At 47.2% G+C, this 20603-nt stretch overlaps 5 protein-coding genes and 2 non-coding genes across 7 annotated transcripts; 5 read left to right on the forward strand and 2 right to left on the reverse strand.

Annotated features, from left to right (window-relative positions):
- Positions 1-434: 434 nt before the first annotated feature.
- On the forward strand, positions 435-1968 carry F5Y00DRAFT_272672 (family A G protein-coupled receptor-like protein; the record flags this gene model as incomplete). The annotated part of the gene is made up of 3 exons (XM_048013027.1): positions 435-856; positions 922-1070; positions 1138-1968. The coding sequence occupies 3 exons, from the start codon at positions 435-437 to the stop codon at positions 1431-1433; spliced, it is 867 nt and encodes a 288-aa protein (XP_047861669.1). The 3' UTR covers positions 1434-1968.
- A 748-nt stretch (positions 1969-2716) lies between these two features.
- Positions 2717-2806, reverse strand: F5Y00DRAFT_t135. Its single transcript has one exon. It is a non-coding gene; the product is annotated as a tRNA-Phe (tRNA).
- A 1099-nt stretch (positions 2807-3905) lies between these two features.
- F5Y00DRAFT_t134 lies at positions 3906-4016 on the forward strand. The gene has a single exon. It is a non-coding gene; the product is annotated as a tRNA-Leu (tRNA).
- Positions 4017-4876: 860 nt separating this feature from the next.
- On the forward strand, positions 4877-5719 carry F5Y00DRAFT_162151 (uncharacterized protein). The gene has a single exon (XM_048004720.1). It carries the CDS (start codon positions 5114-5116, stop codon positions 5600-5602), a length of 489 nt encoding a protein of 162 aa, XP_047861670.1. The 5' UTR covers positions 4877-5113; the 3' UTR covers positions 5603-5719.
- A 5288-nt stretch (positions 5720-11007) lies between these two features.
- Positions 11008-12799, forward strand: F5Y00DRAFT_255059 (velvet factor-domain-containing protein; the record flags this gene model as incomplete). Its single annotated transcript, XM_048010249.1, has 3 exons — positions 11008-11022; positions 11212-11368; positions 11436-12799. 3 exons carry the CDS (start codon positions 11008-11010, stop codon positions 12797-12799), a joined length of 1536 nt encoding a protein of 511 aa, XP_047861671.1.
- Positions 12800-13602: 803 nt separating this feature from the next.
- On the forward strand, positions 13603-15751 carry F5Y00DRAFT_162197 (uncharacterized protein). Its single transcript, XM_048004721.1, has 3 exons — positions 13603-13720; positions 13788-13911; positions 13992-15751. The coding sequence occupies exon 3, from the start codon at positions 14040-14042 to the stop codon at positions 15579-15581; it is 1542 nt and encodes a 513-aa protein (XP_047861672.1). The 5' UTR covers positions 13603-13720; positions 13788-13911; positions 13992-14039; the 3' UTR covers positions 15582-15751.
- A 1278-nt stretch (positions 15752-17029) lies between these two features.
- On the reverse strand, positions 17030-19660 carry F5Y00DRAFT_162248 (bifunctional 6-phosphofructo-2-kinase/fructose-2,6-bisphosphate 2-phosphatase). The gene is made up of 3 exons (XM_048004722.1): positions 18940-19660; positions 18054-18879; positions 17030-17997 (listed from the first exon to the last, which is right to left on the reverse strand). The coding sequence occupies exons 1-3, from the start codon at positions 19377-19379 to the stop codon at positions 17140-17142; spliced, it is 2124 nt and encodes a 707-aa protein (XP_047861673.1). The 5' UTR covers positions 19380-19660; the 3' UTR covers positions 17030-17139.
- Between the last annotated feature and the right edge of the window lie 943 nt (positions 19661-20603).

The raw sequence follows: 20603 nt of genomic DNA on the forward strand, positions 1-20603 counted from the left end.
CGTGATCCGTCGCTCGCACCCTTCCGGCTTTTGTGGAAGCTTCCATCCATATGTACAAAATTTGCAATCATATGATCGTCTAACTAGACGGAATACTTCGTGCGGATCTCGGCTTTAACCTATGTATTGCTTCACTCTGAGATATTGACTCATCGCCAATTATTGGTCTTCGGCCCTCGCGATGATGCAACTATACAGCTTTTCCATCTTAGATGCGAGTGCAGGGGGGCCCGTCTTCTATGTATATTATGAGCCTCGTCCCCCTTCGTCTTCTGACTCGTCTACCTCAGCTACTCAGCGAATCACAGCAACTACCGTGATCCAAAGGCTAGTGTATATCACCACTTCTCACTTTGAAAGTGAAGATTCTTATTTCGAAATAATTCCCGGCTTGCCTGGTAGATAGATAGATATTAACACAACAGACCGTCGACATGGGTGTCATATTCCGTCGTGTGAACGAGGCTCTCTCGATCAACCCTCCAAGCGGCAGTGAGGAGCTGAGCGTGAACGGCAGCGACTGGTTATGGGCGGTGACGGCTATTTACGTTGTCTCTTTCATTACCTTCTACGCTACCAGCTTCGTAGCTCGATCTGGCGAGAAGATCTTCCATTACCTCTTCACCATCGCCCTCCTTGTCGGTTCCATCTCCTACTTCGCCATTGCTTCTGATCTCGCCTACGAAGTTGTCCCGGTCACCAACTACAAGCCCACGGCGTCGTGGACACGACAGATATTCTGGGCTGAGTACGTCAACTGGGCTGTTAGCTTCCCCGTCGTCACAATCGCCCTCGGCCTCCTGAGCGGCGTCTCTTGGGCCACTATCATTTACAACGTTGCTCTGGCGTGGACCTGGTGAGTGGAATACCTACATGATGCCGGATATACATAAGTCTTCAAGATGTGCTAACTAATAGTAGGGTCATCTCTTACCTTGTTTCCGCCTTCACGACTACCAACTACAAATGGGGCTTCTACGCTTTCGGAACCATCTCATGGGTCCTTCTCGCATTCAGCACCCTCTTCCACGGCACAACTTCCGCCAGGCGCGTCAATGTTTCCGGTGACCGTAAGTGATACCCTGAAATAGTTCGTTATGTCTTTATAAATGGTGGTTGCTAACTATTATATCGCAGACACCCTTCTTGCGGGATGGATCAACCTGCTCTGGCTCCTGTACCCGATCGCCTGGGGTCTATCTGACGGCGGTAACCGCATCGGCGTGACCCCCGGGTACATCTTCTTCGGCGTTCTGGACGTCCTACTAGTTCCCATCCTCTCCTTCGCCTTCCTCTTCCTTTCCCGAAGGTGGGACTACAACAGGCTTAACATCGCCTTCACCCGATACGGCCGTGTCCCCCAAGCCGGCGAATTCCCCGAGAAGACGGCTACCGCCCCCGCGGCACCCGTCGTCGGCGAGCAGGCCGCGTAGACAAATAAAATAAATGGAAGTATGTATCGGCATGGACCGCCTAGCGTTGAACGTCGCTTGCAAGTCTCCCGGCCGGTCCTGCGCATATGATACGCTCGAAAAAACTCTTTCTCACCTAACCTCGTTTGGTGTCAACCATGGTAGGCTGGGCCTGTCACTCTTTACGACTATAATGACGGACGAATCGTAACGACCTGGATTAATTGGGATGCGGGATCGGTTGCGAATTGTTATGATATATTACATACATACCTATATACCCCTTCGCTCGTTTGGAAAGATGGATGGATGGACTTTATATACCCTTCGTAGTAATAAGTGTGGGTGTTGGGGGTGGTTGGGTTTGGTAGTCAGTCTATTAATGCATAATGGTGGTAGTCGAGATTAATAAATACCCCTTCGCTGTTCGGTATGGATATTATTTGGTGTTGTCTTATATCATATGAGAACTTCAATCGTGGATATGGTATCTATTGATCCTTTCACTAGAGGTTCTATTGTTTTCATATCTATTTATAGTATTGTTACACTGTTGCTCTATCACATTGTTGCACCACACATGCTCATGATACGCTAAGCAATGGTATGAAGACGATTCAATAACATTCTGAAGGGGCGGTGCAATGAGATATGAGATGAACTTTAGGGTCCGCGAAGATGCCCACACCTAGATCAATAAGATTCATAGATACCTAGTTGTATGTGTGTGTGTACCTAGGAAGACATCGCGTTCGAAGCTAGAAAATAAAAAATAAAAAGTTTTCGCATCGACATCCGTTCACGAGTCCATTAAAGAAAGTATATATAGCCTACCTGAGACGACAGCCCACCATTACCCCGGTGTTAGATTCTATCAGATTAGGGCTATATATACGTTCACCCTTGATGACCGCCAGAGCAAGGACAGCACTGATTGATATCCGGCTCGGGATATAAACCACTCAACTTCTACAAACCAAAGATAGATAGATGTACGGCGAGATGGCATGGTGTGGTTTCCTATGGTATGTTACGCATCAAGATGTCGTAGGTATGAAGTAGATATGAAGACCGGATTACTTGTCTCACGATAGCCGCGATGTCTACCTACGTATACAGAAGCCAGAGTCCTAATATATATAGTATCTAGGGACTCCCCAAGGTGACTACCTATATAAAAAGGCGACTGAGGAAGTGAAAAATAAATATGGTGAGTGTGAATTGAACTCGTAAACTTCAGTCCACAATCCTCCACCAAAAATATAAGTCACCCGTCACCCTCGAAGGAGGCAAAAAAGAGAAGTTGCGGTGAGTGCGGATCGAACGCACGACCTTCAGATGTTAGAATGAAGTTGGACTTCAGTCTGACGCTCTCCCAACTGAGCTATCCCCGCCGATGGAAGATTGAAGCCGTATGATGGATTATATTTTGGCTGTGGGTGGTGGGTGTGGTTTCGTGGCTAGTGGCGTTTAGGGTTATACTATATCGCTTAGTGTTGCGGGTCTGGATGAGTACATACTATGTATATACGGATTGGGGATGTAGAATTGCGGAGTCAGCGGGTGGGCGTATGTAGTGTATGGGATGGTTTCTCGGTGCTGGAGATTGTTTTTGCGGTTGTATGGTAGTAGGTTCGGGGAATACGTGGAGAGAGTGTTCACAGTGCAGTACCTATGACGGGGATATCAAACGTTAAAGGGATAAGATGGTAATGATAGCTAGATATTATCAATGGAGAGCATAAGCGCTTGAATCACATCGCCAAAGCATACTTCGATGATGAACGGATAATTTTCAAGGCTCAACTAGGCCTATGAACTTTCCCACAAGTTGATATTTCTCTATGTAGAGAACTTCCCGATACCCTTTTTAATATATATATGTCTATTTAAATCACCTTCATAAAATCACTAAAACGTCAAAGTAGAAATAAACCAACTAATACTCAACATCTACCGAATCTGCCGAGTTAATTATAGCAAGAGCATACATACTCTCGAACGAACGATACGATATAACACTACGATATGACAGCTTCGTGATTATCCCCTATAGAGTTTATATGATCTTTATAGATAAAGATCCCAAGCTTAAACATGACATGCTATCCTGGGAGATCCAGTTTAGGTCTGAGAGCAATACTCATCTGTAAGCGAACTTGGAAAAAACCTAGAGTAGATCGTCTTGGATTAAATTATTTTGTAATGTATATGTTTAGATATCGTAGGGTTCGACTTGTGGCTACTTGAACACTGTAGGACGATACTCAACATTATTAAAAGTAACTCGATGGCAAAATGAGTGTACATAGTACTAGTAGCATCCGGCGGCATATCGGGTTAGACTCGGAGAATTGCGCAGCCCCGCACTACATACCTAGTCTGCGGGGCAAGTTTAGCTTTGCGCACCACCAGACATTACTAGAATATAAGTGCAAAATCTAAGCAAGAACTTCAACCGAGGCACTAAGCCTCCTGCACCTTCCAAGAAATGGTAAGATGGCCGAGCGGTCTATGGCGGTAGATTCAAGAGTCTGACTCTTATCTCATCCAATGAGAATCCTACTCCCGAAAGGGGCCGGGGTTCGAATCCCCGTCTTATCAAGGAACATGCAATAAACTTTTTGTCTTTTTGCAGATTTTTTTTTTCGTCTGTCGATATTAGCTGGCCCCGACTAAATAAAAGACACCAACAGGTCAGTCTCTTTGAAGCTGTTTTTATTTTTATTTTTTTCCTTCTCGCCGCTCGATATGTAGAATAGCGGGTAGTGTCGGCACGCAATTTTTCATATGAACGAAAATATTTCATTATCTTGTGCTCTGCCCGACGCCATATTTAGGTGCTTACTAACGAGACCGACGTCTTTCCTACGCATGTAGCCGCGTGTTTAGCCGTTGAATATAAGCATACGCCTACTAACCGATCGAATGGTTAAATCACATAGGTTTCAAGGAGAGAGAACTTGTAGACTTGGGAACTACTCTCCCTAGCTAAGGAGCGAAAATCATTGCTTGCCTGCTTTTAAATACGAGTCCTTAGTATGGTAGTTATTATCATACTAACAATCTAACATAATCTATAACATTACATTTCTACTCTGAGTATATATTACGTATAGTTTCGACAAGTGCTACCCATCACCCATGTAAAAAGTATGAGTAGCATGGAAGTTCTAAATATAGATGAGAGAGTCATCGACACCAGATACGTAGATCCCGGCGTTTAAGAAATCCTTGGTTGTAAGTAAGAGAGACAAGCGAATAGACTCACATAAGTTCAAACTTACTTACCTACCTTTGCCAACCCCAAGTTGCATACCCGGTATCCGATTTAAGTTTGCCATATCCTGTTTCTTGCCTCGTATCCGCCGTGGTCGACAGGAGAGATGCTAGGTAAACACGAGGTAACAAAATATGATGATTCTATGAAGCATCTAAGTTTGGTCCAAGTGTGAATAGTTGCCTTACTTTATGAATGGCAGGTAGTCCCGTAGTGCCGCGCTCGAAGCGGTGACTTACCACCTAATCATCTATACCCACTGAACGTTGACGAATTCGTTATCATCGTCATTTTACCTAGATGATCTTCACTCTTGCGCACACTTGTGCTTGAGGATTCGAAGTTGCCGTCCTAGTATTGTCAAATAATGCCAATACCCAGTTCATTCGTGCCGACAGACGCCCATTTCTGACGTATCATAATGATGGCATCCCTAGTCTCCATCATCATCACCACCATCCCTTCCATCCTCCTCCTCCTCCTCTACACGGCACCATGCCATGCGCAAGGCCTAGGCGAAAGCGACACCCCCGTACCAGAGGACTTCCCCAAAGCATTCATCACCGCCATGGCCGTGGCCATCGTCTGCGTGGTGCTGCTGCTCGCGCTAGTCTGCGTGTTCGCCCACTCCTGGCAGTACATCCTGTGCCGGCACGGGCGAGCGACGTCCTCGGGCGTGTCCGAGCGCTGGCTCGAACCAGTCTTCGAGTGGCCGCAGCAGCTGCGCCCGCTGTCGAGGAGTAGCTACAGGCAGAGAGGGAAGGACCGCCGACGGCTGCGGGACAGGGTGAGGACGAGGATGGGATGGGATAGTAAAGGGGTGGGTGAGGGTGTGGGTGTAGGTGCAGGTGTAGGACAAGCTGAGAGGGCAGACCACCATGGTGGAGAGGGAAGGGGAGGGGAGCCGTAATATGGGCTTGTAAGGAAGGGGAGGGGAGCCGTAATATGGGCTTGTAAGGAAGGGAGTATGGGGCCCGGCATGCGGATGTCGAGCACCGAAAATTATTCCGGATACGCGCACTTCTCGGTACCGGGTGCTAGCCGCTTGATATCTCATAGGCCTGCGATAGCGCGTGTTGGTGGCTTTGGAAGGGAGACGTCCCGTGTCCTAAATATGACATGACATGACATGATATAATATAATATGACACTATTGTTTTGCCTTGCCGCTGCTGCTGCAAACAAGCTACATATTTGTGACCCGACGTATCATAAAATGAATGGGCTTTGTTGTTGTTGCTGTTGTTGTTCCTACCTAGTCAAGTTTGCTTGCTTGCTGTTAGGTATGTACATACCTAGGTTGAAAAAAAAAAAATAAAAACTCTGGCGATTAAAGAGCATTGTTTGATCACCAGGCCCAGTGTGACAAACTTGGTTTCGGCTACTGAGAAAGCCGTGTAACTTGAGCGACGCAGATAACCGGGGTCTCGACCTTTTGGTTGGGTGCGAAAAGCAAATGAAGAATTTGCTTTGGCTTTGGATTTGCTTGCCTGTGTGGATCGAGGCGTGGCTGGCTGGCTGGCTGGCTGGAAATGAGGGTGTATTGTCTGACTGACTGTCTAGAAGCGCCACTTATGATACTTACGTATCTTGAGAATACTCTGCTACTTCTAGAATCAAGTCAAGTTTATCTTTGGATGCGGTATGTAATTTATGTATACATGGGAATCGATCTAGTGTGACCGGCCGTGCCGCATCTCGGACTTCAGACGGAGTGATTTGGACACAGAGCTGGTATTAGGAGTGCCGCAACCGATGCCGGGCTTCGGTATATGTATCATATGTTGTTGTTGTTCACAAAAGCGGGATATACCACATTGTTTCTCTCTTAGCCTAATTTCAAGCATCGCCGAAAGATCGAGGATCGACTCCCCTCGTGAAGTGCTCACGCGGTGGCGTATTAAGAACTACGCCGTGGATTTCCATAGTTGGTTAACTATTAGGAGGATCCCTTTTTATCGAGTAAGACAGCTTAAGACAATTGATGACCCTCTACTATGTAGGTAATAGCCTCTGTTTCTTCAAAATGGCACGAACAAGGCTACACAGCAGATAACAAAAGACCTACCTACCTAACTAGTAGTCACGGTTACCTTGCCGGTCGTATTCCTTAATAGAATATCCTTATGTAGGCAGCCGGGATAGGTTTCACGCATCTCGGAGTCATACTGGTAAAATCGAATCCATACCCAGGTACACATAAGTTTAGTACGGCTTCTCGACCGTTTGTAATTATTAGTTACCCTCTCAACATACCTGGCTCGAGGGTAGATGAGTTGTACTATACAGTCAGGAGCACGGACAGCAGATTGCCTAGCCACCATCGGGAACTCGGGAATATATAGATAAAGTTCTCATGATGTCGTTGTAGAGTGACTCGTAATATGAAAATGCGCTTCTAGACCGCTCTACTTACTAACCTACCATGACACTATCACTAACAATTTACCATGAATGACGGCGGGAGTTGGTGTCAATAACCGCGTCATAAATCCATTCGACACGTATGCGGTAGACGACCCCGCGGCTGGCCACTGGCTTGGCTACGCGCGCGCGAGAGGCAGGGAAAGTGTAAACGATGTTGCCCCAAGACATACACGTGGACTGGAACGACCTGGTGAATATGCCTAGGTTAGTTTATTAGCGGTGGCGGGTTGGGACATGTAGGTAATAATAATAACTCAGCTTATAATGTTAGGTACCTAGATTAGGTATATCTGGACGTTGGTGGTTCTTTTTGTCCTAGTCGTCGAGAAGTAGTCGCTGCTGTCCAACGAACTAAAAGGCCCTTGTAAACGTTATACATTCCTTGGGCTGCTTGGGGCAACCGGTGCCGTTAGGTCGGGTTTCTTTATGTAGGGCTTTATGTAGGGGTAGGCTGTGTTATTACACATTGGTAAAGAATAATGGATCATAAATAGTACCACGTACTTTCGCAGGTCCGCTAATTGGGAACAGGTTCCTGTCGAGTCAGTATGCACTATGTATTCCCAGAGCAAAGGGCCGACAGGGTTTCGGCCGTACTTGTGCTACTATAGCTACTATAATATGCTGCATATTATATGCAATGACTTATATATGACCTATCACGATGTTAGACGTAGCTTCGGTCCCAACTAACCCCTCTGCCCTAGGACTCTGCCCCTAAGATGAGCCCATTTTCATAAATTGACCCGTCCCGGGCTTGAGAATCGCTACCCCGACTTGGACAAAGTTAAACCTTACGTATGTAGTGACCGTAAGCAGTGGAGGAGCCAGCAACGGGGCAGCACGTCATCTCATCTTGACAACCAGGCAAGCTATGGTGCTGAGTTTATTTCTAGGTGCCGCTTGTCAATGTCAACGTGGACATGGGAGCTTCGCGTATGTACGGATCTGTAGTAAGACTCGGTTCCAACGCCCGTGGAAATCTTAAATTCTTGACTCCATGGAGCCATGGAGATACGCAGCGCATAGGCCAATTGACGTATCAGATGATATAGATCCACTCAGTCCTCGTTTCTGATCTTCGGTCTTAAGCACGTTTGCGCCGATGGGGTCGAGTGGATGATGATTGGTATCCCGGGTATCTGGGTCCGTAAATTATTCTAAGTGCTGTGAGTGGTTACTGTTGGTTACAGTATGTAACTAGTGGAAATGTCCACGATTATGTATGCAACTTATTAAGTCGATTGTACTAGTGTAGTAGTGTATTAATCGTCTTTAGCGAGCTTATGAATAGGTAGTGTAGAACCAAATTTTGCTCTTGGTAGGAACGTCGTCGATTAACATCTTGTCATTTACTCTTAATGGGGACAGAATATGATCTCGGTAAGAACTCCGAAGCTTTCAACGGCGCAGCATCTAAATAAAGTAGGGGTCGACTTAAGCCTACTTTAGTATCATCATTCGTTACTTCTGAGAACAAGCCACTAAACGGCACCCAGCTTTAGCTCTGGTACGTACCTAACTATCGTAGCAAACCACCCTTATTATTAGCAGATATTACACTAGCGTAAAAGTTTACGTACTAATAAGCGACTCGGTATGCAGGTTTGGAGCATACCTGAGTTCCATATTTGGAACAAAGGATCATTTAACGTCATTCACTCGGTCTTATTAAGAACATGGAGAATATAGATACCATACATACTTCGTACAGGAAGATAAAGATTTCGGCGAAAAGATAAGAACATTCGGTTTCTACCCGCAATGCGCTGAAGCCCATGTGGTAATGCCACTGATTTCATGCATGATACCCAGGTATATTACATCTAATATATTTTTGCGATCTACGATACCAAAGAGAAGGTAGCTAATACGAAAGAGGAATAGAGGCTATTTAAACCTCTGCTGTTGGTTGAGGGGCATTATTATGTACGAAATTAAGCACTTGGGTAATTAGGTATATATGTAGGTACCTAACACGTACAAGAATGGATGTACGTTGGCTCTAAATAATGGTTTTAAACGATCGGTCGGACTTATCATTTCGGCCACGACTTAGTTCCCAAACAACCATGAGGAAGATCGCTAAATATTACCTAAGGTAATTCGTACTGATTGCGAAAAATTGAGTCGTAAAAAAAAAAAAAAAAAAGAAAATCATGTCTCGTCAAATGCCATCTTTTCTCCTGATCAGTCGTAGTGCTATGAAAAAGTGCCAATAACCATGCCTTTTCTTTTTCTTCCGCTTAGATACATCCACGTAGGCAAACGACCAGACATTCCTCGAGTCAATAGATGCGAAGCACGCGTCTATGTATGTATTGTACATACCTACCTCATATGTAGTATGCGCTAGCCGACGGGAACATGGTAGTGTGCTATACTATGTATTTGGCATCGCCTAAAGGCCTGATCTGCTGTTTAGTGCTCCACGCGCGTACACCTGCAAATGTCGGCTCTACCCGCGGTTACGGGAATGGGGGAACTAGGTCCGTTATTTTGGCGCCTCTCTGAAGTGGCCGAAAATTTTTGCAAGACATGCCTCTTTTTAAAACGCGAACCGTTCTGAAAAACTTCAGACGATGGAAAATCCTGGCTCGTGGTAGACCCGCTGGTTGGCCGGTTGCGTTGCTGCGGCGCTGCGACTCCACCGGTTTATACACTGCATCGCCGCGGAACCTGCACGGTTCTGCACGTCTATGTAAGAAGCGACATGTAATTTTACACAGTACAGAAAATTACGTACTAGCACCGTCTCCGGTCCAAGGAGACGGGACTGGGCTTAACGTGAGGTTCTTGGCTTTGTTGAATAAATCCATTCGGGGATTTGCTGCCGGGTTGAAATTGAGTGGAGGACCTTCCATTCTTATACAAGCCGCTTGGTCAGAATGTTCCAGGCACCCCTGTCCTTGGAATTTCTGGGACGGGTGCTGCTTAACCTGCTTAACGGTTACAGTGTGGGCAATGACTTCCCAGACAGGGACAGGCCATGGGAGGGTAGTGGGTAATATGGTGGGGCTTAGAACCCACTTAGGGTGGGAGGATACTATATCTCATTGGTGAAACTCGACCCACAGGTAGGGAACCCGATGCAATCATCTCCACCCTGCTCTGCCTGCTTCCCCCCCGTGCCTCCCCGTACTAACTAACCCCCCCGGTTGATTTCGCTCGGGCCAATCCCATGTCCTTTGCACTCGTGCTATCGCCCAATCTGCCAAATGCCCTCTCCAGCGCTGCCATAGGCTCCCACGTCCTAAACTAGCCCACTCTCAGCAATCCACACAACTGGCTTCTCCCCTTCTCTGGGCGCGGCCCGGCTCTTCTCTTCCCTCTCTTTTCTCACACATCAAACTTTCCATCCCATCATTCTGACGACTCGGACGACAAACTCGCCAGCAACCGTCTGCTTCTTGCTTGTGGGCCTCGTCGTCGGCCAGAATTAAAGATACTCCTGACCGTCGAACTGAGTCGATCCCGGCCACCCCACGAATCAAGGCAGCGAGACAAAGTTCCAGGGAGCAGCTGCTAAAAACTCCCAGGTCACAACTGATTTTAATCTCTACCGTCATCGTTCCGACCGTTCGCACCGTCCTCGAGTTGCCTCGCGCTAGAAGCCAGCGTATTGGGTTCCCTACTAAACAAACTTCGCCCTCGACCCAGTTTGACGGATTCCTTTTTATCTGTTTTGCCTGCCAGTTTTCTTCCTTTATGCCCGCGAACAAGTTAAACCTAATTCCGCTTGTCTGGTTCTGGTCCTCTTTCACCTGACGGACCGAGTTTCTGGGACCGTGGGATTGCTGGTAGGATTCAGTTTTGGGCGTACATCAAATTCCCCATATCATTACATACGTTATTATTATTTTTGCTTTCTGAAGTAGAATGTCCACAATGCTTCCCATTCAGGTATGTCGCAATCATAGTCGAACCCAATACCTTTTTTTTTTTTTTTTTTTTTTTTTTTTTTTGGCAATACAACTTCGTCCTGTCGCGATGCCGTGCGATTAGTCTCCTTTTTGAACACCTTTTCGAACGATTATCAGGCGTCGGCGCATTGTCGTGATTATTGCATACTAATTTAATTATGATATATAGCCCGAGTCAAATCTGGTGAATGTCATTATTCCTCAGGCAGAACCGAAAATGTTCGCTCGCGAGCAGCGCATCACGAGGGGTGGTAGACATTTATGGTACCAATTGGACGTTCTGCAGCAGCCCGAACGTGCGAGAGCATGTGGTTCCGGACCCAAGTGTATGGAAAGCCACTTACAATGTTTCTGACCAATACCGAGTCTCAAATGTGACTAACCAAGAAATAGCTTCTGCCGACCGTCGGCCAGTCGATCCGCCGCCTGTTGTGACCCTGAGGGTCTTCGAAGGAGAGCATTTCGAAGGAGCTAGGGATATCACGTTTGACTATAATGTCGATTTCTTCTGTTACGCCTCACTTGAGCATGCCCGCCCCATGGCCCACGGCAGGGTGCAAACCCCGGCGGCCACGTCGCCTCCCGTACTTACCGGATTCCCAGTATCAGGATGCTGTTATCTCGACCGACCCGACCCAGCTGGCTACTTTTTATTCCCCGATCTTTCAGTTCGCCACGAAGGACGTTATCGCTTGGTGTTTAGTTTATACGAGTTGATTAAGGAGGAACAAGATCAGGACCGAGATGCGCCACTTCCGGACCACGACGATGGGATGTCAGATCTTAGCGCAGGAAATGCCAACCACCGAATGGACCTCAGGTCATCAGACTTCATTGTCTATAGCGCGAAGAAGTTTCCCGGATTAACCGAGAGTACTTCCCTGAGCCGCACGGTTGCCGAACAAGGTTGCCGAGTCCGTATTCGTCGAGATGTTCGCATGAGACGTCGTGATACCAAGGCATCTGCAGCTAGTGAATATGACAACAATGCGGAAGATGAGTACGCTCGACGTCAAAGACATAGAACACAGACTCCGGAAGCCTATCGTGCTCGGTCTATGAGTAACTCTAGCATGGATCGTGCCTCGTATGCGCCGGAGCATCCGCGGCGCCCTTCAAATGCTGAATATGGCCCACCGCCACCATTATATCAGAATAGCCAGGCTCCTTCGACTATGCTCAACTTCGGACATGGTGGAAATACAGGTTTCGCCCAGCCTTACGGACCTGCACCATCTTCTAGCCAATCGACTCCCGTGTCTCCTGCGGCGTCGATATTCCCTCAGAATAATAACTTCCCGCCGCCGCCGCCATCACCTAGTTATGCACCTCCGGGCTATCCTCATTACGAATCCCCCGTTAGTGATCCGGATCTTAGGAGAAGATCTTCATCGAGTTACTCGACGATCTCGGCCAAACCAACGGCTCCGTATCCACTGTCCCGAGCACCTGCTCGGCCACCCACCTCCTCTTCCGTCGGGCCCATGCCTCCGCTTTCTGCTATAATCGCAAGCCCGAAAATGTCTCCGAATTATTACCCCGAGCGTTCCGGCTCAATATCGGCACTTCCTAGACCGATGTATCCACAGATCGAGTCTCGACCTGTGAAGCGCTCAATCGATGAGCTCACATCTAGTTCCCAACAGGGTCGTAACGTCAACGGTGACCGTCCTTCGATAGACTATCCCGGAGTTCCGTTTTATAGACGGGCCGACGGCTCGCAGCGGCCAGCCGCATTCCCCGATTCCATCGCGTAACGATTATAGCATATTTACGGATGTTTTTACTGACAATGTCAACGGTCTGCAATGGCGTTGGGTGTTGAGCGGCGCCCATGACTTTTGCAGTTTGCTTTTTTTGTATATACTCTAGGGGGCTGTACTTGATTGATGACAGCACTTTTCATTCTTATGCTCTCGCCATTTTTTTTTTACCTTACCCACTCATTTGCATCACGAACATCATTTTAGCATATCAGGCCTCATTTGCCGGGATGTCTTGCGATGTTTAGGCATTTTCCTTTCACATACAAATACTTATATCATCGGATTGCTTAGAAATTACTATGATTACAAGATTTCTGCATATACCAAGGCAGAAGGTTACAAGGCGGTGCTGAACGGCTGGGGTTGGTTCACCGAAGGCGCAGCAATGATTGTAGAGCATACCCGATGAGTTGGCAGTTGGCTGTTGGCGATATCACAATACCGTTATTATTAGGCTGGAATCATCTTCCAATTTTTTATGTGTTAGTGTAAGGGATTCCAGTGAGTACAGCGGTGCTTTTGTACATATATGGACAAATAAAATGTATGAATCATTATCATTGTTGTCATGATCAACAAATACGACCAAATACATATGCATTTAGCGTGAACTGGCAGACTAGCAGACTGGTCATTGCATGCGTACCAAAGAATTTCACTTTACGGAACCTTTAGTTGCTGGAGTTGCTGGAGCTCTGGGGATCCAACCTCCCCATATCGCACCTAGCCGCCGGAATACATAAACTATAAGCTGCAGCCTTTCTATTGAACTTATTGAACTTCACGATTCTTCTCTCAGCGGTTGCAGAATCTTTTCCTCGGTTTGAAAGGGTTTTCACATGGTGATCCTTCAATTCGTTTACGGTAATTGATTTCTCAATTAGGAATTGTTAGCTCGGGCCATAGTAACAGGTAGTTTCATGTACCTCCCCAGTTAGGTTAATGTTTCTACTAGCTTCATTTAACTAACATGAAATAGGTAAGATTCGTTGGCGGGTAATTAGCCTTAGCTTGCATGTGAGGACTCGGTGCAGCTCGGTTGCCCCCCCGACCCACCGGTAATTCCAGCTTGGGGTAGCAACGGATTGGCTGCAGCTTACAATGTAAACATACGCTCTATCCCAACCTGGGGTTCAATTCTTTTTTTTTTCATAGTTAACGTTCTTCTAATGATTCCTTTCAGCCGCCAGACTTGCCTTCTCGAAGCACTCTCATCATAGTCGTCGCCATTATGGCCTTCGATACTTCTAGGCCCTCAACACAGAATGGCGGCTCTCGCCCACCTACTTCACGTTTCGTCGAGGGTTCTATGAACGATCGAGTCAGCGCTGCACCACCCAAACAATTCCTCGAGCCTGGCCAGCTCAAAGAATACGAAAAGCAGTTCTACGCTGAGCCTTCCATATTTCAACGAGATGCACGCAAGACACGCCGGCCGTTCTCCGAGAGCAGCATGTCTCCGAGAGCTAAGCTACAAGACCACATCATCACTCATAGGAAATCGACTGGCTTCTTTGGCCGAGTTCGAGATGCCTTGGGATGGACCTCTTCGTCGTCGTCTTCTTCTTCTTCTAAGAGCAGTAGTAGCACGCACAAGATGGACCAAGTGAGGAAACATAAAAGTCTTCAGGAACCACTTCAGCGTCAGACCCCTCCAGCACCGCAACCGGAACATCTCCGAGCTGCTAAATCCCACTCTGAGATGTACAACCTCCCGCATCTATCTAATTTGGGCAACGGTGCCGCCCGCCCATCGCGGGAAGATGTCTTAGAATCATACAATCAACTAATGGCGAGCGGCTTCTTTCAATCTCATGCCATACAATCCACCCGCCATGCTCCTCCAGGAAGCCGTAATCGTGACCGCTATTCTACGCCGCCCATGCCTGCGATACCCGGCTCCGGACCTTGCTCTCCACAACCTCCTCCGCGTACCTCTTCCATAGACGCCACCAATATTTTCAAGGCGGCTAGATTGCCATTGCCTGGCTCGCCATTACGGGCAAGCTTTCAAGGGCGAAGAATCGAAACGCCGGAGCCAGAGGACGAGCCGATGCATATGCCAGGCGCCTATGATACTCGCCGTCCTACTCTTCGTAGCCGCAAACGCAGCAGGTTAGATACCGAAGACCCATCAAGCGTCGAGGCACCAGGAACGTCTACGTCGTCATCTTTTGTTGAACCGCTTAAGAGGGTAGCAAAGAAGCTACGTAAGATGCCGTCCCCGATTAAGGATCTGCAGGCGTCAGATAGTTTCCTCCAACTCCCGCCGTCACCTACGATTTCTACCCGTGGCACCTCGTACTTGAAGGAGATAACCGTGCGCATGCGATCGTCGTCTCCAGCACCGGCACCGGTACCAGTACTAGCGCCAGTATCTCGAGGGATAGTTGGTAGGCGGGTTGAGAGAATTGAGCGGATTGAGCACCAGCGCCCGCCTAGTTCTCTCTCCAATAGCAGCCGAGACGGCGGTAGACTGCGAAAGCGCGGCAAATCGTCATCTCTGCGATCGCGGACTTCATCGACGGAATCTGAAAATTGGGAAGTTCTCGGGGACCGCTCGTCTATGGAGGATGTCCGACATGACGAGATGGATATATTATTCCCCCCACGATCACGAGAGCTCCCTCCCCTGAGCGTCGTGCCCGATGCGAATCGTGGCATTCCTATGGTCCCGCGTATCCCAGACCAGTACAGCTACCACAAGCCCCGTATCTACTACCACCAAGACGAGAATTTGGAGGCAAACTGCTTTTATGGAGAGGCGCTATAAGGGTTTCGTTCCCATGACAACTGACCAAGCGGCAGAGGTGAAACGGACACCACGACGATTTGACGACTTTTCTGGATCCGTTGTATGATGATTATGACTGATACGAAAGACCAACCAAAAGCGATCACAGAACCATTATTGGGAAATCGCGGCGTTTAATTCCTATTCCGGGCGGATTATATGATTCTTTTTTCCTTGTCTTTTTTTATTTGTCTTTTCCTTGCTCATGATGACGAAAAAAATACTCCTGGTTACGAAGATTTACGACTTTTTCCTTCTTGATTTCCCTCCTGCTTTCTTCCAACATACCCCCACGTACCGGGACTCGAATGGAAAAAAATGACGATGGATATACCTCTTTGCGAAACGAGATCGGCTTGCTCTTGCTATTTGAATAATTCGGCATGGCATTGCATTGCATTGCTTTTAACGCGGCATTCGTGTGAACAGAACAGAACAAAAAAAAAACTTCACTTCAGGCGACGGACGGGCGTAACAACGTTAGGAGACGAGCATCTAACCAACAAACTACCCTTGTTTAGTGTTCCACCGACTCTCGACCTTACGGATTGCAGAAGAAGAAAAAAAATTACTTGTAATAATATTAGGGGCGGTTTTTCTTGTCTTTTTTTTTTTTGTTAAAGGAAACCAGCTGTTATGGCTGTGATGACGATTACGGAATGAAATAAATTACTTTTCAGTGTTGGGAATGAATGAGAGCCGAGTTGAGTCGAGTTGAGTTGTTGATACACTTTTAGTTTAGCATACCTTGTGTGCCTACTTACTTACTTACTTGTATTGTAAGAGACCACTTGAAATAAAGAATTGTGTCTTATAGTAATGTTGCGGATTTGTATGTCAGTCAGTCAGTGCTTGTATTGATCGTGGTTTGTGTATTGATATTGTATTGATAATGATATTGTTATTGTTATTGTTGAGGACTGCCTAATTAAATGATAGCTTTGTAATTTGTTAACTATAATACACTTTCGCACGGCTCTATAACCATACATAAATCAGAAAGACGTGGCTAACGATATAGTAAACATGCTCTATTCCGAGCGGAACGCGCATACAACGACACCCAACCTAACTAGGTATATAGCAGGTCTATCCGGGGCTAATGCTCGCCCAACTAGATCACGAAGGTCCATGCCATGCCATGCCGTAAGCATACATCATGGACTCGCCACGGAGATGGAGAAACAATGGGGAAGCAGTAAAAAAAAAAAAGCCGTCGAGCCCGCCCCTCTTGCCGCGGCCGAGGAATCCTGTCCATCCATGTCCGTTGCCGCCCCCCTTCCTTTGGTTTGCCGCAACCCCCGTCCGAACTCCTAAAGCATGCAAACCGGATTCCGTTCCGTATAGAAACTCTCCTCGGAAATTCTAAGAAAAAAAAAACAAAAGATAGAAAATTCGAAAAGCGGGTCTGAGAATATGCCCCGCCGGTTCTCTTGGTATCATTGCCATCTTTGCCTGGACGATTTAATCAATAAAAAATAGTGTTACAATGATGAGTGGAAAAAAGTATGAAAAAAAAAAAAATCCCGCAGTTCTCTTAGGCGCTGCGGTCGACCGTTCTCGAGGGTTTATAGTTGGGGACTTCGTCGAACGATGCTTTGTCTTCGTTGTACTTGTACGCGTGGAACTCGATGCCGTACGGCTTGGGCTCGATAGCGTAGAGCATACCGAGGGGCATATCCAGATCTGCGATGTCGTCCCTGGTGAGATCCATGAAGTACGCCATCAGAACACGACAGACGGAACGGTGTCCGATGATCATGATGTGGTCCTTGATTCGCTCGATTTCTCGCACCATATCCCGAAGACGACTGATGACCTGGAGATAGCCTTCACCACCGACACCGGGGTAGACGTATTGAAGTTTGTCCATTTTACGTTTCTGATACTCGTCCGTGTGGGTGCGGGCAATTTCCTCGTATGTCAAGCCCTCAAACTTCCCGGCGTTGAGCTCGTTGAGCATTTCCCAATTCTTGACGTCATAATCTTCGTCTGCTTCGAAGTACTCAGCCGTCTGTATACTGCGTGTCAACATCGACGTCCACACACAGAAATTCTTCTCCTCGAGCTCGCGGTTCAGGTCAGGGTAAGGTGGCGACCGATCTCCAGGCAGAGGAGGGAATGATGCCTGTGCAGCCTTATTCTTCTGCTCTACCAGCCACTCAGCGCGCTTCTTTGTGACGAATCTGTACAGACAGAGACTATAATAGTGTCCGCGCTCAGTCAGCTCGGAATTGCCACCAATCTTGCCCAGTTTGTTATCCTCAGATTGGCCATGACGAGTGATCCATATTTGTCTCGGCGACAAATTAAAGGAAGACAGATAATTAGCAATGCCACTGCTGAGGAACCCGCCCAATCCGTAGTGGGTAAGCTTCTTGCCAACATCTGTCATCTGTACCCAGAATTAGTATACGTTGGATAGGATAGGATATGCTTCCTTGTTCTTACCTTGATGTATTGCATCTCATGTTCTTCTTCGTAGTCCCCTAGGGGCACATATGCTTTTTCGTATGCCTTTACGCGCTCCTTGAAATCTGCCAATGACTTGGCAGGATCTTTGTCCTTATAATCAGGACCAGAAAGCTTCAGGCGCATGTTGGCCTCCAGGAGTTGAGGGTTCTTGCAGACACTCTCAATAAATAGAATACCTAATTGAGACTCCCTAGCTTTTATATGATCGAAAAGTCTTTGTCTGCGGTGGATCGTGCTGTTTGTAGCATCGAGGATTCCAACCGAGCCTCCGCCATTGATCAAATAATCTAGCAGCTCATTTAAGGTGTCAATGGCGATTTCCTCCCTCAATTTCGAGGCCTGCTCGTTGTTGGGGTCAAAGAATTTGGCGGATTGGTCCATGGGCGTTGGAGCGGGTTCATCTTGATCCTGAGGCGACGACCGTTTCCGAGCCGGGGAATCAGTTGGTGGCTGGGTACCGTTAACCAAAATCGTCGTTGTAGGAGTTGGCATATCCGTGGAACCATCTTGACGATTCATGGTTGGCGAACTTACAGCGGCGACACGTCTTCGATTTCCGACGTTGAATATCCGGGTGTTGTGTTGTTGCCAAGAGAGATATCTCCGAAGCTTCTTCGTAATGTACGATTTGCCCCTAGCTGGCAGGCCAACCATAATGATGACAAGTTTTGCGGCGACATCTCGATCGGCAATTTTCCCATCAGGAGAAACAAGCGATCGGGTCATACCAGGAATACTGAGAGTTGTCGCATGGGGTCGTACGCGAGGTGTTTGGGAGCCGGAGTTCTGTCGCAGGGGTGGACTATCCCAAGTAGTTAGTACTAGAGCATTCGAAATAGAATAAGAATAGCATGAAACTCACAATCGAGGCGATCCCGGAGCAGTAGACGAGATACTCTTTGTGTAAGGGGAATCGTGAGACGGAGGTAGAGGGAAATCGTGAAGTAAGACGCCTCCGCTAGGCCCCTCATTCAGGGCTCTGAGCGCACTAGCCAGGGACGAGGGGTGCGCAGAGGGATGCGCAACTGGGCCGAGACTAACGTGAGGAAGGTTGTTGAGCGTAGGTGGCGCGAGTCCATTTTGGATAGGTGTGCTCTTGTGGGATGGTACGGGACCGTCACCATTTAGGGAAGTGGGAGTTGGTGGTGATGCAGATGCGCCATCTCTTGAGACGGTAGCCAGGGCGGCGTCGAAGCTCGTGGTTGGAGGATTAGACTCGGTCGCAATAATTTGCTCTGGTGGTGTAGGTATAGATCGAGGGATCGTTGAATTAGAAACTTGACGCTGATGTTGATTGTTCATCGCCGTTCTTGCAAGCGATGATTGTTGTGATTGTGATGGTCTTCGTGCAGGTTTGCGATCTAAAGGAGAAAAAAGTTGGTTAATTTAGTAATTGCAGTAATTGCAGTAATTGCAGTAATTGCAGTAATTGCAGTAAATGCAACCGATTATCGGGGCGCCGAGTTTGGAACGCCAAGTCTAGGTAAGGGAAATGCAGCAGCGGTGGCTATTTATGCAATCTCGCAAATAACAGGGATTAAAAGAGAATCTGAGGTGGGATGATGTAACAGGTGCTTTGCATGTGTTGTTTAGGACTAGTGATGACCAGGAAGAAAGAAGAAGAAAAAATAATAATAAAAGAATTGGGTACTTGGACTAAGGTTAGGTAATATTGAATGTAATGAGGAGAATATCAAGTGCTTTTTTTCAAAAGTATCGAAGACGTACCTTGTGAGCTAGGAAAATATTGGTGAGGCGTAGAATTGCTGCAGTCAAACGGCACAACAACTTCCAAAGGGCCAGTTCCCTTTACGTGAAGACGGGGTGTCATAGTTTCCAATTTTCCAGGCGACTTGTTTCCGGACTTTTCAGGGTCTTAGCCTTAGCTGGTTTAAGGTTTTTTTTAGCGTAGATTGCTAGCGCAGACAGTACAATACCAAGAGATACAGTACCGTCCAATATAGGGGAAAGAAGGGTGGGAGGCTGCGAGATCGGCGAATCGGATGAGTCTAGAAAGTAAGGTAGTGCTGGAACAGAGTGTAATGATGCAGTAGGTTGCTGCACACTCCCCCCCAAGATGCCCCAAAAAGGACGCTGGGCTTGCCAATTGACAGGAGCTTCTGACCGTCCTACCCGTCTTGTCGGTTTTCTGGCACCGCACTAATAGGTCGCTTAATGATTTTCGGTACTGTAAAAAAATAAATTTTTATACAATATTCGTATCAGTCGCTTCACGTCATTCCCCCCAAACAGGTCCGATAGAGAACTGCAGGTCGTACCAACACCCACGTATGAATATGCCAAGGAGAAGGGATATGAAGAAGGAATGGTATCGACGATCGATGACGGTAAAATTTAAAGGTGAAAGGTGAAGGCCGAGAATAAAGCGACCGAGGTAACCGATGCAGCTTAATATTTTCAGTTTCAGTCTTCTTGAGCCTCGTTCGACAGCTTCTGATATCACCTTTTTTTTCCCTGTCAGAGAAAGAAACGAATGGAAATAGTGGCTCCCTCTCCTCTATCTGT

Source organism: Daldinia vernicosa (assembly GCF_022497035.1).
Source record: "Daldinia vernicosa strain CBS 139.73 unplaced genomic scaffold F5Y00scaffold_52, whole genome shotgun sequence".
Classification (NCBI taxonomy): domain Eukaryota; kingdom Fungi; phylum Ascomycota; class Sordariomycetes; order Xylariales; family Hypoxylaceae; genus Daldinia; species Daldinia vernicosa.